The sequence below is a fragment of the Anser anser genome (assembly GCF_964211835.1).
Source record: "Anser anser genome assembly, chromosome: 3".
Taxonomy (NCBI): Eukaryota; Metazoa; Chordata; class Aves; order Anseriformes; family Anatidae; genus Anser; species Anser anser.
Window position 1 is genome coordinate 23582856 of NC_139722.1, and position 19628 is coordinate 23602483.

The window sequence follows — 19628 nt, forward strand, 5'->3', positions numbered from 1 at the left end:
ATCAACTTCTGTAAAAAATCTCAAACACAAAGCTGTGTTGAGTTTTGACCTGACACTTCAAAAAAGGTATCAATCAACTGTAAACTATTTATTGTATAGAATATTAATATAAATATTTGACATCATTTATTTCTCAGAAATACAAGTGATGGAAGAGTTCAAGTCATCTAAGTATCAGCTTTTCTTTTTTTTTTTTCAAAACAGCAACATGGGGTACATTGTTTAAGCTGCCTATTATCTTTACCCATAAAGTGAAAACAACGAAACTAGTAAAACAATGATGAATCACAGAATTGTAGGGGTTGGAAGGGACCTCCAGAGATCATTGGGTCCAACCCCCCTGCCAAAGCAGGTTCCCTAGAGCAGGCTGCCCAGGTAGGCATCCAGATGGGCCTTGAATATCTCCAGAGAAGGAGACTCCACAACCTCCCTGGGCAGCCTGTTCCAGTGCTCCATCACCCTCACCATGAAGAAGTTTTCGCATGTCGGTGCGGAACTTCCTGTGCTCCATTTTGTGGCCATTGCCCCTTGTCCTGTCCCCACAAACCACTGAAAAGAGGTTGGCCAAATCCCTCTGTCTCCCACACCTCAGGTACTTATAAACATTGATAAGATCCCCTCTCAGTCTTCTCTTCTCAAGGCTGAACGGACCCAGGTCTCTCAGCCTTCCCTACAAGGGAAGATGCTCCCTTCTAGAAAGGCTAGTGAGTAGTGAGTATGAGTTGAGGAGGATGTTTGAGGGAGCTGGCAAGTGCTTTGTTCACCATCCTATGGATTTGCACGGATCCTTTAGTTCATTATAATCTTAAAGACTGTACATTGGCTAGGATGCAGGGTTAACACAACGTGCTTCCTTTCTCCAACAGCAGTGAAATGACCAACATTTATAGAGTGTGATTTAAAGCATGAGTTTTATTCAAACTTATTCTATTTCCAATGTAGCAATGTAGAACAAAGTGCTAACTGCAGGTCCACAATCAAGACTTTTCATTCAGCACTGCATTCTTTTCTGTTTTGTAGTACATACATTTTTAAAGTAAAATTAAATTTAATTGTAATAAGTCTGTCACATGAAAAAAAATGTAGAAGCCTGACAAATCAGATTTAAATTATTTTGAACTTGAATGACATCTGAGTAAAAAATTATTTGTTCTTCAAATTTGATTATATTCCTGCAGACACTTGATAATGTAGCATCTCTGAGTTACAATAGACTTAAAGGATGTATACTCAAATACTTTTTCTTTCTAAAATTGATAAGCAATAACTCCATCTCCTGAGAGCATACAGTGAAAAAAACACACGTGGAAAAAACAATACAACACCAACCAATTTCTGTGAAATTACAGGAGCCAGTAAAGTCACAGTATCACCTGACTGTTACTGATTTTATTTGTCCTGTTGCGATTATGGCTTTTGTGGTAGAAAAAAATAAAAAATGCTGAGGAAAATATATCAGGTTGCTTCTTAAAATCACAGAATAATTCAGATTGGAAGGGACCTTGGTAGCTCACTAGTTGAGCTTGTTGTTCAAAGCAGGGTCAACAATGAGTTCAGACCAGGTTGGTCAGGGCTTTATCCAGTCAGGTCATGATGAAGCAATGAATCCTGGAAACCATTTCCATCCATATGAAGGACAAGAAAATCATCAGAAGTCATCAGCATGGATGCAACAAGGGGAAGTTATGCTCGACCAATGTCCTAAATTTCTACAATAAAATGACTAGCCTGGTAGATGAGAAAAATACAGTGAATATTGTTGTCCTGGGCTTCAGTAAGGCCTTTGACACTGTCTCCCATATGGTCCTCATAGAGAAGTTGTTGACATACAGTCTGGATGAGCAGATAGTGACGTGGATTGAACACTGGCTGAACAGTCAGGGACAGAGGAGGGTGATCATTGGTACAGGTGAGGCAACACCACACCTGCAGCCAGTTCTGGGCTCCCCAGTACAAGAGGGACATTAACATATTGGAGAGAGTCCAAATGAGATTTGTACATTTTTTATTATAGCTACAGGTGACCAGGGAACTGAGCAAAAAGCGGTTCCAGTATTGTGCTTTGCAATACATCAACAAGCTCCCTTAATAATACGTCCTACCCTACATGCTGAATAGAAATAGGTGACAACCTAAGACATTAATATAAAAGCTCTGGGAAAGGTTCTTGAGCATACAGAAATTGCTATCCTTTAAGAATATTTAAATAATGTACCCAGACAAAAAAAAAAAAAAGTTCAAAGCTGGCCAGTCTTAAAAGCAAGCTAGAAGTATGTGAGGTTTAAATATGACATAATCAAATGAAACATATCTGATTCTACCAAGCACCACTGGGTCTTTCACAAAGGAAATGTCACTTTTTTATCTTTTTAAAACTTGAACAAATAAAGAATAAATAAATCATAAACATATGAATAATTAGTTAGAGCAAGTCACAGTGTTTAGTGACTGGTTGTCACTAAAAAGATGCTAGTGGAAAGCAAAAGAGGTTGACACATGAGGTTGTTCACGACAAGTTATACTTCTTTTAGCTTCACTACTGCTACTATTGTTGTTTGGTTTCCACTACTCAGAAGGATTAATAACAGCAAATAACGTGCACAGTCTCTTCCTATTGTGTAGTTCTTTTTGTCCGTGGTTAAGAAACATGAGCTGTTAGTAAAAGAATGAAATAAAAAAATACGCTTGAGATTGAGTAAAAGCTCAACACTTGCTTTTCTATCACAAAAAGCGTATTTTTACATGATTTTTTTTTCAAGAAACTTTTCAAAATGCAATTGTGACATAATAAAGGAAATTAATTCTGCCTATTCATCTGCTGTCTATTAATCACTTCAAACAGAAAAATGCAAAGTCCTTTTTGGAATACAAATCCAGATAACAATACTAAAAAAAAAAATACATTTGAGCCTACCCTAATGTTATTAATTCTAAATGTGGTTCTCTAATGCCATTTCTAAACAATTTTATTCTCTCTTTATCAGTATCAGTGTCTATTTCATAGACATTTTTATTACCTAAATTAAAAAATGCTTGCATTACGTCTATAGATATACTGAGCCTCCATAAAAAGCTTATAGCTAGATTTAAAGAGTTAGATTTTTTTTCTAATGACTTCAATAAAGGCTCTAATAGCATATTAATTCTTTTGGGATTGTGCACAATACTTTGTATGAAAAATATCTTTGAATGGGGTGACCATCTGGTAGCTGCACAAGACTAATTCTGTCATTTTGATACTAGCATTCAGGGTTCCTTATTTAAACTAAACACTATTCTAAGATACATTACCACAATCTATATCATGGAGCAAAACATGTGAAATAACAGCATTAAACATTTCTTATTTTTTCAACATATTCAGTATGATATAGAAGATCACAGCACTAGCATGTATCATTTTTTTCTATTACTACAAAGTGCCCATTGATATAAAACATGGTTCAGAAGTGCTACTATCAAAACATTTGTTGCAAATTTTCTCTTTGTCTCAGTGTTTTTGTACAGAATAGCAGTTCTTTTTTATTAAAAACATTTTTCATCCTGTGATTGTAAGATAATCTAAAATGTGAATCAAGGGCAAATATGAATATGTAGAAAGTCTAAGGAAATAGCTTATGGTGATGAATTCTGCCCATTATATCTCATCAGAGACCTCTGGACTGTGATATTAGCATTTTTGCGCAGCACCAAAAATGTTGAACCTTTGTTACAGAATTCAATGTTCTAAATGTCAATAATACCCACTATCTTTTTTCTGTCTCCCCGTTTTATAGTAACCGATTCGGTATGTGAGCATACTGTTCTATAACTGCCATTAGAAGGGCAATTCACTGAATTACAAGGCATATATAGACTAATCAGTTTTCTGTCAGACCAGGCAGGTCTGACAAGATCCAACTTACAATCATTCCCAGTTGCAGGAACAGGAACTTCAGATTTCATCATGCCTTCAGAACATAGATTACTTTGTAAAAATAAGTACAGATTTTCTGAATTCTAATTAATACAAAGAAGGGGGGGGGGGGGGGGGAATACATCTGATGAGTACAATTCTGTCAGTGTTTACCTTCTAATGTCCACAGAGATTTATAAAGAATAAACAGTAAAACAAACAAAGAAACAAAGAAAATATCATTGCCCTTGTTGTTGAAAGCTATTACTAGATTGCTGCTACTGCAATCATGAAGATGATTTCATTGTCTTATTCAGAATAAGAAGGAAGGGTATTTCTTGCAGGTGAATAGGATTAATTTTGCTTCAACCTGACATGTAGTTTGATTCATGACAAAACAGTATGCTGGAACAATGTTGGTCAAAAATATTATGACCATAATTTGACGCCAATATGATGAAATTGTCCAACTGAAAACCGAAGTTAAAGACAATAAGTAAATATTTAAATCATATCTCTAAATAGTACTCGTCTATTAAAGCTGTCATGTTTTTCTCAGATAGAATCTCAATTTAATTTTCTGTCTTTTGGAAGATAAAATCATTACATGTTACTATGTCTTCCTAGGAAAAAAAATAGGATCCTAAAGATAATCTTGATTTTTAAAATCTCATTTCTTAAGTGATTGAACAATGAGAGTAGCCACGTGAAAGTACAAATTCTAGTGGAAAAATTAACCTTTCTGAAATATTTACCAGGTAAGCACCATGGTTCCTGAATAATGTCACATTTTTATTACTAAACATTCTTTTTAACAGCGTCTATAAAATACTTCTGTGGCACTTCATATGTAATTTTTTTCTTGCATAATCAAATATCTTTAGTAGTCAAAATTAACATTGTACACTGCTTAAATGAAAACCTGTAAATTCTTTAAAATTGTCTATAATCTCACTGTTTTACTTAAAATGCCATGAACATAAGCTTGATAATTCTAATGTCTGTAAGAATGGAAATGAATGCCCAGTCATAGAGAAACATGTGAAATATGTACATGAACACATTAATTATTCCGTGTGTTGAAAACACTTGGCTAATCAGAGAATCACTAACATTTTAAAGGATCTCCTGAAGTCATCTAGTCCAACCCCTGACACACAGCAGGTATAATTAGATTATAAAGTTTACCATAATTCAAGTGGTTATACCAAATTACTAAAAATCTAGGGGTGTAATAGATAACAGCTCCCTCAATATTTTAACACATCTTAAATTCATGAATTGGATTTTGACTGATCTAATTAAAAGAACATGAATTGAACATAACTTTGCTGAAAACAGTATCTTACCAACATGGTTGCAATACAAATTGAAAAAAAAAAAAACTCATAGAACTTTATAAATTGTGAATAGGTTTATCTCTTGATAGCTGTTTCAAAGATATTCGCTGAAGAATTCTCTTATAAAGTGACAAAAAGAAGCAAACACAAAAATGACTAAAAGTGTTTCTGAATTGTTTGAATATTGTTCAAATTGAAAGTATTCCACAGCAGAAACTAGGTACACCCAAGAAGTCTCTGTTATGATTCTTCTACCTCATTTAAATAGGAAATACAAATATATACACATATATTTGAAGTGATCAGAACTGTGTTTCAGAAATCAGTAATGAGGACGGGATTCAGTATAAATCTAAATGCACAGCTAGTGTCATTTGAAAGTGTAAGATACCATACATTTCCTGAAGTTACAGGATCAGTGAGATACCCACAATTTTCTGAAGCACCAGGAGGCCAGGAAGTATTCCTTGAAGCGTCTGCCCCATTCCTAGAAGTGCTCAAGGCCAGGCTGGATGGGGCTTTGAGCAACCTGGTCTGGTGGGAGGTGTCCCTGCCCATGGCAGGGGGGTTGGAACTAGATGATTTTTAAGGTTCCTTCCAACTAAACCATTCTGTGATTCTGTGAAGCATCTGAAAAGAACTCAAAAACACCTACATGTAGATGTTCACCTGTTGGTGTTCAAAGGTGCTTTAGGTATCTAATATCTCACTGCAGTTAATTTAGCTAAACGAGCTGTTCACCTGACTGGCAGCTAGGTGTCTGCTTCAGGCTGAGCTGAATTGCTGTGTAGCCTCCCCTGGCAATACGTGAAGCTTAGGCAGTGATAGTTCAGTAAGTTTCCCTACAATTAAACATCTCATGCTGAGATGGTTTAAGGTATCAGACATGTATTTATGGTCTTGCAGATAGAACTTGATCTATAGGAAATTTATGCCTTTCTAGATACACACCTGGAGGCAAAGCAGAAGAACTTAGAGAATCTCAAATGACCCTAGAGATTTCTCTGATGGGAAACCAAGTCTTTAGACTGCCTGCACACATCTAGCTCTAAAAGTCTTGACTCTGAGTCTTGAATAACATATGGATAGTCCATTTTTAAATGCGACAACCAGCAGAATGCATTGTTAATCTATATAGTGTATCTCAAGTGCAAAAATATACCATCGGTCTCATATCTTGATTTGTTCTTGATGGAACTAAATGGTGCAAAACGAAACAGTGGAAGTCAATGATGTTTTGCAGAGTGCAGTAGCTGTGAGTTTTGGGCAGAAGCTAACCAATTACCTTGGAAACATAATAGTCCCACTGCTCACTTCAAGTGGAAATAGTTATTAGCTTATTTACTAATTATTATTTGAATGGCCATTAAAGAAAATAAGTAACCTAGAACAAACTCTGAATATCCTATTTGATAAAAAAAATAAAATCTGTCAGTATATATTTTCCTTTCAGATAAGGTAACAGCAGGAAGGGATTCTATAGAGGTAATAAGTGGCTAATAAATACATATATGTATATATTTGTAAGCATTTAGTGTTTTGCACATAGAATTACACATATGTAACAGCATACATGAAATACCTTCTGAAAGATAGTACAAGGTAAAAATAATTTACCAGTAAATCTGTTTAAAATTACAGAAGAGAAAAAACACCTGATTACAGAGAAACACAATGCAGATGTCAAAATATTTCAAAATATCTAAGATACAATTAAAAAGAAGGATCATTCAGGAAGCTGTTGACTTGACAGTTTAATAACACAGAACAGTGCTTGGAATTGGATTAACTCTGTGAAAGACTGAATTGAAACATCACACATACTCTGCCTGCTTGCATACTCTGCACAACTGCCTTCTTTGCCTCGGAAGAAAGAAACAAATGACAAACAACTAATAGATAGCAAGAAAATATTCATTACAGGCAATACCCTGAGTAATAGACAGCCTTTCAAACTGCTTTATCAGGTTGGATTTGTCTGAATTTAAAGGAAAAAAATAAACTCTTAAACTGACCTTTCTGAGCATTCATTGTTTAGCTGTGGAATAGATTCCATCCTGCATGCACAACGTGTGTGTAAATGTCAGCTTTCTCTATGTGTTGTGATAGTTGCATGAGAAGATTAAAAATGCATTCACATCAGCATTTTGACCAGGGGTGCAATTCCAAAACAATCTCTGGGTATCTCCACTTACTGTGCTTTAGTTTGCACCACAGAGCAATGTCAGAGAAGACAGACAGTTCTTTTCGGATGAAACTGAACTTGAAGGTGTTTTCCAGACAGATTCACATTAGAACTAGTCCATAATAAAAACTCTGAAAATACACCTAGTATGGACCCCAGGCCCACAGCACCAACTGTTTTGCACTATAAAGCTGCTTTTGTTGCACTGCACTTCTAATGTTAATGTAAACATAGACTAATTTATTCTCTTAGGACAACTGGAGGCAATACTTGGATCTTGTCCTATCTCCCTTTCTCTTATCTTCCCACCCTCTGAGACTACGCTGGTGCTCTGCAGACGGAAATTTCTGCATGATCTCCATGTGAACCCAGGGTAGACAAACAGCGTGTTTTCTCAGCTTTAATAATAATAATAATAATAATGATAATAATAATAAAGATTTACCATCTAGAAACCTCTGAATTTTGACTGGAGAAATAAATTAGACTTTTCTCTCCATGACTTGCATTCTGATGCCAGGTATTTATACTAATAAATAAGTAAGGAGACTGTTACTTAGAAGAACTACTTCTAAAAGTAGTAGAGGGTAAAGATCTGCATGAAGGAAATTCTCCATTCAGAGTCTGTCAAGGCCATGACAACAGGCCCTGTGCCTTACAAAACAGAATGGCCACAAGAGAACAGTAACAATCTTGATGAAATTCTGAGAATACGTAAATTTCATATTTACACAGCTTACAAACTTTATCTTGTACATGGCCTGTTATTTTCTTCTGCCAATTTCAATAAGAAATTTGAAATATGAACTGATTAAGAACATATGAACTCCTCCTAAGATGTTTTCCTCCTTAGGCAGAAATAGTTTCTACTGTAATGAGCTGGTCTCCATTTTAATCTTTCAGAACTACAGCCACCTACATACTATTCCTGCAGTGAAGCTCCTGTTCACACCTCACTTCAGTTCTGAATGCTTTATGATGGTGCACAGGTAAGATCTTTGCTTGTGGACGTTTCAGAAAGGTTAGTAATAAATTATGTTCCAGTGATGACATTTAAAAGACTAAACTCTTAACTGGGCTAAATATATATTATATATAAATATTTAAATTTATATATATATGAATGTATATATATATAGGTCATAGTGATGAAGGTTACCACCTACAGGGAGGAGAAGGAAACCAAGCTGGGAAATCCCATCCTACTAATCTGCCATCTGGAAAGGAAAGGGATGACCATCCTAATAAAAAATTCCTTTTTTGAAAGGCATACATAACTCAAAAAGGCATGATTTTACTGTTTAAATAGAAAACTAACTGCAGTGTTTCAGGTTCCATTTTCTCTTTTCTCAGCAACACAGATGGAAGAATTGAAATGCCTTTGTATGTCCAGAAATAGAAGCATCTTCACCATCCCTCCTTCCTAAGGTGGGAGCTTGTCCCATTGCTCCTTCTCTGGGCATGTGCACCAGCTGCCTTGAAATCTGCTTTCTTTATCTCCTGCAGACATTACTAAATCTCTGGGACATGATGAAAGGTAGGAAGAGAAGACTTCTGAGAGTGGAAATGTGTATATAGCATATCTACATTAACCCTTTAAACAATTTATAACTGGTTATCAAGAAAAGGTTGCTCCATACTGTTATCCTCTAGAGAATAAATCTAGATATTGCTTTGTGATCTCGACATTTATTACACTCTGTAAATGCGAACATCTATAGAGCTCTTACAGTACGCTGGGAAAGACATGAGTTTTAGGTTACAAGTTACAATTACAAATGATAAAAATCATATGTAGATTGAATATATCTTATTCCATAACATGGAAGAGGAAAGAAAATAGACTACAGCTATGAAAGAAGAGGTGATCTAATACATGATCCAGAACAGTTTAAGATTTATTTTTGTAATTGGTCTATTTGATCAAAGTCAGATTTCCTTGAGGTAATAATTTGATCACATGAGAAGTCTGAAATAGCATTTTGGATTTCTCCATTACATATAGCCTGTCCTAGTAAGAACTTGCAGTAAATTGTAACAAATGTTTTAAATGTTTTTATGCACAAAGTTTATTACATTGATGCAATGAAACGTTTCAATAACAACTTGCGGAGAAAAAATAAAACTAGCTGTGTATAGAAACAAGATGCCCCAAATTAATTGCCAGACTCCATGAACAGCAGGAAAAAAAAAAACTTGGCAACAGCTGACCAAACAGAATAACTTTGGAATTTCGATAAGACATTGTGTCTGTCTTAGTTATAATACCCTCCTCAGTAAAATCTGGAATTTTGTCATACAGACAAGTAAGAAATTAAGAACATTAATGACTCATTAAAAGTCTGTCACTGAGAAAGGCTCAAACTCTTTAGTATTTTCATGAGTATGGGTGACAAATCAGAACATCATCACTTCACCTCCTGTGTCTATCACCTCTTCTTGACTTGTCTGTCAAAATTCTCATTATCTCGTGCAATATAAATTCTTTTTTCTGCAGTTATTGACTTTTTCCTATAGTAAATGAGTGTTGAGATCACAGTACATTGCTTAATACATGGCCAGAATTCCTTACATGTTTCATCTTGTGTTTACTTGTTCTACCATGACTTTGCAGTGCTAGTCATTGATATACAGCGGGATCAGCTATAATTGATATTTTGTCCAGGTTGTACATTTGGAATTTGACGTCCATTATAGACCAGAGTTTTTAAAAAAAAGCTGTTCATGGTGTTTTTTTTTTATTATTATTTTTAATTTTTTTTAGTGCTGGGTAAACCTGACGGAGAAGAACAAAAATGGGCACAATAAGTTATTCACTGATCTATGACCACCTGCCATAGGCAGTGTTGATCACTCAAGTTTTTTCTTTTACTTAACAAGATCCAGGAAGCAAATCTGATCTTAAGTGGGATACAATGAACTTTGAGGTGTTTACTTTGAAGTTAGAAAGATGCTAAAGAAGTAAACCTAATTTAGGCAGTGCACTTAAAGGCTTTAAATTATAGAGAAATGAACACAGGCCACAAAATACACTCTTGCAACTTGTTTTTCCCATGCTGCTTTTCAGCTATTACACTAACTCAAGTGCCATTTATGCCTCACAACACTTAAACCTTTTATTCTGTAATAACTTACTGCAAACCCTATTTTATTTTCCGTACAAAGTAAAAATTCCATTAAGTACAATTACCTCTATCCTTCCTCTTTTACATCTTCCTGAAATCAAAGATCTGTACGTCTTAATGTACATGTGATGATTTGATCCTCCATTTACTATTTTCCCTAATGCCTCTTTACTTGTAATATGAAGCTTCTATTCAGTAATACACCAAAGTGAGTTAATTAAATGAAGTGCTGACAGTAATTTATTATGTAAATACCTGGAGGCTTCTATTTGCAGCGATGCCAAATACCAGACCTATAGTATTGCTAAGGAAGACTGAAAGGGATCAGAAATAATTTTTAGAAAATACTAATCTACTTTAAAAATCTGATGATCTTTTTCTATGTATATTCTTCAATATGTAGTATGTGAATTTGTTAGAATTTCATATCATTTACCTATAAATGTTCAGCTGGCATTTTCCCAGTAGAAAAAGTTACTCAGGAAAAGTTTTTGAAAGAGAATACAAACAGTGAATATCAAACACAGGAAACTTTGACCATCTGCACCTTAAGGAAAAGTAAATGAACATAGCCCAGAACTGTAAGTACATAAATTACTCTGTTAGTACTGATCTTGAGCAGAAAATGTGAGCTGCACAGGGTCTGCACCAAGATACTTTCTACAGAATATCTGGTAAACCTGAGATACATATATATACACACACACATATTTGGTGTGTGTGTATGTACACACACACAAAATTAATATATGTCAATCTATTGTATATGCATATACAAACATGTATTTGGTGTATACATATATATATATATATATAAAAACAATGATGTCATCCAAGGATATTGTCAGATCAGATTACTATCAATAGCTGCAGACACTTTCAACCTCAAGGGAAAAACATCAATACATAAATTTTGATATCCTGTATTTATACATTGTTCTCTTTGTAAGAACTGTTAAGAACTATCAGGGAATATATTTTAAATAGAACTAAACTATAGGAGAAACAAAAATAAGGTAAGTATGCAGAGGTTTAATTGGAGGATTTATTTATTTTTAAACAGTGGCAGAACATTCTCATCTAATGCATGCTCTGTTCTGAGATTTTCCTGTCAGAAAATATCCTGAATTAAAGGAGAGAACGGTAATGACTTTGTCACTAGATGTAAATACTTTCAATTGTGCAGGTAAAATATTCAGTTATTTATTTTTCATCTCTGTGTGACTGCACATGTATGTATGATCAAAAGACTAACAAATATGTTGATTTGCTTTCTGTAATGCGTGAATACAAAGTACTTAAGAAAGCATCTTATATTTACATATATTCAATGGATATTCACCTATGGCTTTAGAAATCCAATTGATACTCTATTTGATAAACTTGCATGAAATCATTTCACTATGAAAGAAATTAAATGTATATATTTTTTTGTGAAATAGCAAGTCAGTGCACCAACTGGTATATTCTTATGCTGAATAGTAATGTAATTAATTTACAGGGATGCCATCCAGAAGGACCTTAACACGCTTGAGAGGTGGACCCACGCAAACCTCAGGAAGTAGTGACAAAGAAAAAAAATCATCAGACTACTTCATGTACTAGTGTTTGGGCTAAATTTAAACCATGAAAACCATTAGGACACTATATTTAAATTTGTATCTCAGTCTTCTTCTTTCTTAAAATATACAAAGTGAAAAAGAAAAAATGGTTAAAGGTAACAGATTAATTAGTGGAGATCAATACAGCACAAAAGATGAAACTGAGGCAGAGGAAAACAAAAGCATCAAGTACCAGAGGACGAGGAAGCAAGTGTCAGAGGGAAGAAAAAAAGCCTCTCAATATTTACCCAGGAATTTCCACAATATTTTTGAACAAGTAATGAGACCTATGAACAAAGCTGGCCTGTTTAAATTCAAAAATGGGGGTTCTAAATACTCTCACCAGATAAATTCCTCTAAGGAAAAAAAAGGGAGGCAACAATCTTTTTAACCTTTAAAGACTACCTCTAGTATCTGTGATTCAAAAGAAATCAAAAAGGCAGGCTTACATATTACAAAGTTATTTATTTTGTATTATTTCATCAGGGGGTTGTTTTAACTATCAAATAAACAGATACAAAGAGGAATAGTCTGGTTACATTTTGTAAGAAATAGGTTAAAATAACAACTAATTTTACAGGCCATTCAATCTATGATAAAATCAAATACAAATCATTTTCGCTATGGTAATTCTTCAACAAAATAGTGACAGTAATGGTTTTGCATAATTTTTACCCATGCAGATACAGGGCAAACATATCATAGCAAAAATATTCCATATTGCCCTCTTTTGAAAGGGATTTTTTTTTCTTCTTTTTCCTTGACTTTATACTAGAAAGTGAGAAAACTTGAAATGTGTCAAGCTTTTTTATTTACAAAATTGTCTTGATAACTTTGAAGGTTTGGTTTTTTTTTTGCTTGTTTGATTTTGTTTTTTAAATTGTTTCCACTAAGCCATGTATGTGTGACTTAATCTTGCCAATTAAAAATTTGTCATGCTTTAATACATTTAGTCTGTTTGGAGTGTGAATTTGTTTGTCTTGGGCTGTGCATTATTAGTTAATATATTCCAACTGTCATTCTGAAATATTGATTTATTATAAATTCAAAGGCAGCAACACAACAAATTTAATCCTGATTCTCCTTCTCCAGCTTTTCCATCATGACATTTGCACACGTATATTTTTCTAACAATACCATTTTTCCCTCTAAATCACTATTTCTAACTCAGCGTATCACACTTAGATCCATCTAAAGCTTATAAAATTCATGCCCCACAGATAAGTCTTGGCAGAGAAGACCTAGCTGATATCCTGAAAGCAAAACTAAGGACATTATTTTTTGACAAAAAAAGACCATACAGAATGTACACACGCCTCTGTAGTAAAAAAAAAAAAAAAAGTATTTATATCCATACTAAATTAATGCAATGTATTATAATCCTCCATAAAACCATATTAGTGTTTAAAAAGAAAAACTGCTACAAGCTCAAATGTTATAAAAAGTGATATAACTACGACATTTTATGTCATTCTTTCATCAATGGAGTTCCAGCAGCAAAGAAATAATTTAAAAGGAGTTGCAGTAGATTGTATCAGTAATATCAAAATATCAATAAATATCAGAACAATACCATTACATCTGCCAATCCTCTTCAAAATAATCCTTTCCTATGTCTGCCATGATCTGTGTGAAAATCTGTCATCTAAGTGTGAAACAGGATCAACAAAAGAAACTGGACTATGAGATGGGGCTGAGAGAATCAAAAAGAGAAACGGCAGTAACTTTTCCAGGAATGCACAAGAAATAAATGATATCATCAGATACTCCTCCACTGCTGAGATAGCTTTCCCTAGCTAAATGAAAGTCAAGGGAGCCATCTTGCATAAAGTACAGGAATTTGTATACTAATGGGATTGCTTCTTTGTGAATAACCAAGGAGGCTTCCACATTATACACAGGAGAGCTAGCTAACATTTCATCCTCTACAGCAAGTCAAAAGTCAAAGGTCCTTAGTAAACTAAAGACAGGAGGAGGTAGATATGGTAATATAGGGCTGCAACACTTGAAAGGATCTTCTCAGGACTGCGTTCAGCGCTTTTAATTGTGCCAAGTCTTAGGGACTTTCTTTAGGCAGACGTACACCCCGTATCTCTACTCACCCCACATTTCTATGCTTTCAGGAATAGATTTTTCATATTTAACTTCAGCTGGTAAGTTAGGAGCCTAAAACCCTGTAGGTACATCTTAAATGTAGACATGGTGGGAGGCCAAGATGCCCCACGAGAGGGCACACAGACCTGCCCCATAGTACAAAAATACCACCCGTTTTGGCTTGCTATAACAGGAATACCCTTTTCAACCTAATGTTTCACTGATTTAGTACAACTGTTTTGTAGGTAGCATATCAAAACAGAAGGGTAAAAAAAAGAAAAAAGTTTTTTTCAAATATTTTACAGTAACAAATATTTTCTTAAAACCCCAAATGTGCACAAACTACTGAGCACATTTAAAAATGGCACAAAACTCAGTTTACACTTTGTGAAAGACAAAAGAGTATACAAAACTATGCTTTCACCTTTTTCCCACTCTGTTAATCTATACTGGGACTTATGAAACAGAATTAGAGCAAAGCACTAGTATGAGCCTGTATATTGTCAAGAACAAACAAAAATGTACTGTAAGTAGTTCTTAGATCTATACATTTTTAGTGATTAAGGTTTTTGCTGCTCAAAACTCTGTAGTACAGAAAAAGGACAGTTTTAGGGAGAAAAATCAATACTATGGCAGCACTCTGGTACTCTCTGTAGAGATGAGATAGATGATACTCAGCAAGATATTCCTACCGAGGCCAGAGAAGTGTATGAGACTGCAAGTGCTGTAGATGTCAGACATGTTAGTAAACATCCTATTACTTGTGGCAGCATGGTCTGACCAGACACTGAAAGAAGAGGTGCCCTGTCTGTAACAATGCTTTGAAGAAACAGGCTATTTATGGGTAGGCTTTCTAAATAACACTCCAATATTAAACAATGCACAGTAATGCCATTTAACTGGAGCACACTGGTCTATTGACACAAAGGTTCTGAATTCATTGCAAATTATTGCCTCCTATTTACGCAGAAGTAAGAATCTGAGGAATTGTACGTTTTGTACAAGTTAAAACAAGGGACTTCAGCAATGGATCAGATCTAAGCTACCACAAGCTTTGAACCAATCCATGAACTAGCAAGATCGTCTCATTAAAAAAAAAAAAAAAAGGCAAAAAAGGGTTATTATATGCTACTTAGTAAGACTCCTGTTTCAGAGCACATTGCAAGAACAACTTATCTCAAAAGAAGTTATCTCAAAACCAAGCTTAACTATATTTGTATTCCCTATCTGTGAACGAGGGAAGGTTTTCCCAAGTAATAATGTTCTCGTAAAGTTCCCCTACTATGTGCTTTGAAAGGCAATAAATCAGAAATATCTTCTTATATTAAGGTGTATGCCAAGTTTATTCTAAACACTGAGGACTCAGCTCTACAGAAGTGTACATGATGCTTCCCTTATTCCCTGTAGTTCCGGGGTTTTCAGTTTGGGCAACTCCAGTGAACACCTAAGAAATAAAGCTGCCAGGTCCAAACAGATTTAACTTAATATCTATGCTTTGTACTGCTGAGAAAGTATATTATTCAGAAAAGAATAACAAACCCACCTGTAATTGGGACACCCTTCTTATTTAGAAGGTCATTAAACTAAGAACTATTGTAGTAGCCCATGTCATATCTACTACACATAACCCCAGTCAGTCAGGAAAATATTGTACTAGACTAGGAATCATTGCTGAAACAACATAAAACTCTGTCCCACCTATAGACAATCGATCTGAAAACCAGAGCCACTGCACCTAGCAGCATTGCCACAGAACAGTGAAAGCAGCAGGAGACCCAAGGCATTGTCTGTGTGTATGTGTGTATGTATGCACAGCCTGAGTCACACTTGCAACATACTGAAAACACTACCCTAACAAGAAAGATACAATGGCAACAGATCAGTAAGATCTCACAAGAGCATTCCAAAGAAACTGGTTATAAAAAGATGAGAAACTGCATAACAGAACAACTAAAACAAGGTTACCCAAAATTTGTGTAACTGACAAGGTGTACTTGACAGACAGTCAGAAGGGCACCATAAAGCTGTATGTACAAGTACTAAGGCTCTAATAAAGGATTCAGTAGGATGCTGATCAGCAGCTACAATAGTGAGACCCAGAGGAAAGAAATAAATGGTATGGGAGGAAAATCAATGCTTCAAAATAAACAGAGCACTAACAGAAATACCATACCGTTGAACAGGAAAAGAACCAAAGTTAATTTAGAATTGTGTTGAATAGTTAAAGGCAAATAAATGTTAGAAAAATGTCTAACTAATAACGATCTTGATGTTTGGTTAAGAACTGCAACTATATGACTGTCCTTGCAGGAAGTTGAAATTGGCTTTAATTTTCCTTAATAGTCTCCTCCCACCAGCATCAGAATGCCAAGTTTGTAAAGTGTTGCATGTTATTTAAAAAAAATATATACATATTTTTTAAAATATTCCAGCACATTATGTTCCATTCTTTTGTGCAAGTGCACCTCTTCAAATAGATGACATTCTTTACACTGCACTGAATGTCATGGCAAGAGGAAATAGTGCTTTATCTTGTAAAATGCTATGTATAAACTAACCAGAAGAAAGGACACAAATTCACTCCTACAATAAACCAAAACTAATTTAAAATACACAGTAAGATGTCATGAACTGTCTACATTCTTGGAAAATAAAATGAAGTACATACCCTAAGCATTTTCATAAATATTTTCAAACCTGAAGGGCAAAATAGTAGGCTTCTCAATATAGGCTTGGACCTTCAATACACCGTTCAAATTTCAAGAGGTCAGTCATTCGTAACTCCAACAAAAGTCAGGGATGAAATTCTGCACAACTTTCAGCACATCTTAAAATCAATTTATTCTTTTGGAAGCCTGGAAATTATTTTTGTAATGGATTTTTTTTTTTTTATAAAGTTCACAGGTTTCAAAATACTAGCAAGATTATTACTACTACTTTCAAAGAAAAATAAGTTCCATTTGACTCAGATAGTCTGTAAAATAAAAGCACTTTCCTTTATACCTTTTATTATCCCAAAGGATGTGCGTTAACTCTAAATTTAGTTATTTGGGGATAGAAATCTCAATATATTAGATTTGTATTGACGCATACTAATAAAGATGATGTAGAAATTACGTGAAAGCAACTTATGTGAGGATACTGGATATCTTAAGCATGTGTGATTTTAAGACTGCACGTTCAGAGTCGTCATGGTCCTAAAACGAATATCTATCCTTCTGAGATGCATAAAGTGAAGACAAAGCTCTTCCTCTATTTCACTGCTATAAAAATCCAAGACTAATAAAATACATGTAATTCCCTATTACCCATCAGGTCTGATAAACAGTTTGAAATTAAAAACCTTAAAGCCTAACATATTTTTCCTACATTGTGATTCTCAATTTGCCTGTTAGCAACGCTCTTTACCAGCTTCCAACCAGCTGGATTAAATAGTGTAGATTTCCCCCCGCCTCCACAGTGAAAGCTTCAAGCCTTGTATTCATATCTCTTCATTTTGAACATAAGAATTGATCAGTTTGGGTAGGTAGCTCTTTCAGCGTATTCTTGTGACTGATAAACTATCAGCCTGCCCACAGAAAGCTACTTTGGAGTGCATTTTCAAGTCAATCAAATAGAGCAATAAATTAATTCACTCCAATGCTATTGAGCTCTACCCTACTAAAATCTTAAACTGAGAGACAGTTATGTTGTATAAAATGAATAGAACTTAGGTATTTCTGTAGTAGGCTAAAGTCTGGTGCTTTTCACAAAAAATTCAGAACCTCCATAGAAAACATATATGCTATACAGTTTAATAAATAGCATGACAGAGTCTGTACCAATTTTTGTATTATTATAGTTAAACTCTCTTGCAACCAGCAAGCAGATAACTATCTTCATTTTACCACAAATATGAAAAACAATGCTTAATTAATATTTTTGAAAAGTCAAGAAAAGTAAAATTAGAATGAAACATTAACGAAACAGTTTTGAATAAAAACACCTCTAAGGTAGTGAGAGCCTGTTCTCTTAATATAAATTTCACATATTTTCTTTTAATGCAGAATTACATTTTCTCCTGTAAAATATATATTGCATTTTACAAAATAAAATAGAGACTACATACTACAGAACATAAACTGGAGTAGATGTGTTTGTCAGACATTTTTCATATTTAAGTGCTTATCCATATTTAAAAATGTTATGTGACTTAATAGTTTCTGTAAAATTTAATGACTTAAAAAAAAAAAAATCAAAGTGCATTCATAAATAGTCACCTCTAATTGCCATACTGAATAAAATACAACAGTTCAGTTTGCAACTGGAAAACACCCTTCCCAGAGAAGTTCCTCTGCAGTAAAATGGTCCACAATGTGATAGTTTTATACTTTTGCCTGTTTTTCATGATATGTACCTTGTCGCTTTGCAATGTAATAAGAACATTTAACTATGGCCACTATTTTATGCAAAATCATTCATAGTTGTGAAGAGATTGAATGATGATTACATATCAAGATACAACTTGAAAAATCCATCAACTCATTTAGCAATATGTGATTTTGAATATGATTTTATGTATCTCATTTAAAAATCATTTATAATTTGGAAACTGTAACTGAGACCTATTACTCTGAGTGGACATTTTCACAGATATGAAAATGATTTTCTATTTTTTTTCTAGATCAATCTCACTGGTTCACACATTTGTTCAAATATGTTTGAAATAATTTTAAGACAGATCAAAAGTTCTTGAGTTTCAATTGAGACAAAGAAAAAAAGCATACCTTTTCTGGATCAGTTGTTGTAATGACCCACACACACTGTGCATTGTCTTCATATTGAACTGGATAATTTGGTGATGTAATAATCCCACTTGGTCCACGTAAATTAGAACCACATGTTCTAGCTAAAATGACAAACAGTGAATAAGATTATTTTAATTAAAACAACCAGTCAAAAGAAAACTTTATAAAACTGCCATAGCACTAATAACAACTTCTTATGAATGAATTACAATGCTGAAATATTCTAAAACATTCTTCCTTGGAAGATATTTGATCTAGTAAAAAAAAAAAACTGAACATTTACATACAGAGGAAGGATACTGGCACTTTTCATTTAACCAGCCCAATGTTTACATATCTTCATTTTTGCTTTAGGCAAATTAATCTGAATTACCATACAAATATTGAAAGTTACTTTCCAAAAAGCATTAATGATATAATTTCTAAAATAGTCAAGCTTCCCAAAATATTTTAGTATCACAAGGTATTTTAAAAATACTTAATATGATTTCCAGAGAAATCAAATGGAGTTATGTAACACAAAATATTTTTAAAATTCTACTGTCTTGGGTTTGGTACCACAGCACTGTGGCAACACACTAAGAAAAAGCAAGTCTAAACC

At 34.2% G+C, this 19628-nt stretch overlaps 1 protein-coding gene and 1 long non-coding RNA gene across 15 annotated transcripts in view; one reads left to right on the forward strand and one right to left on the reverse strand.

The window, feature by feature from the left end:
• Window positions 1-18999, forward strand: part of LOC310896118 — a 254818-nt gene extending 235819 nt beyond the window's left edge. The window contains exons 2-4 of the long non-coding RNA XR_014581188.1: window positions 8324-8409; window positions 8774-8957; window positions 12047-18999. This is a non-coding gene — a long non-coding RNA (uncharacterized lncRNA). The remainder of the gene's footprint in view (window positions 1-8323; window positions 8410-8773; window positions 8958-12046) is intronic.
• CSMD1 (CUB and Sushi multiple domains 1) overlaps window positions 1-19628 on the reverse strand; it is a 1157973-nt gene that overhangs the window by 339729 nt on the left and 798616 nt on the right. For all 14 annotated transcript variants that reach the window (XM_083828025.1, XM_083828026.1, XM_083828024.1 and 11 more), the window contains one exon: window positions 19007-19128. In XM_083828025.1, the coding sequence (XP_083684151.1) occupies window positions 19007-19128 (122 nt within the window). The remainder of the gene's footprint in view (window positions 1-19006; window positions 19129-19628) is intronic.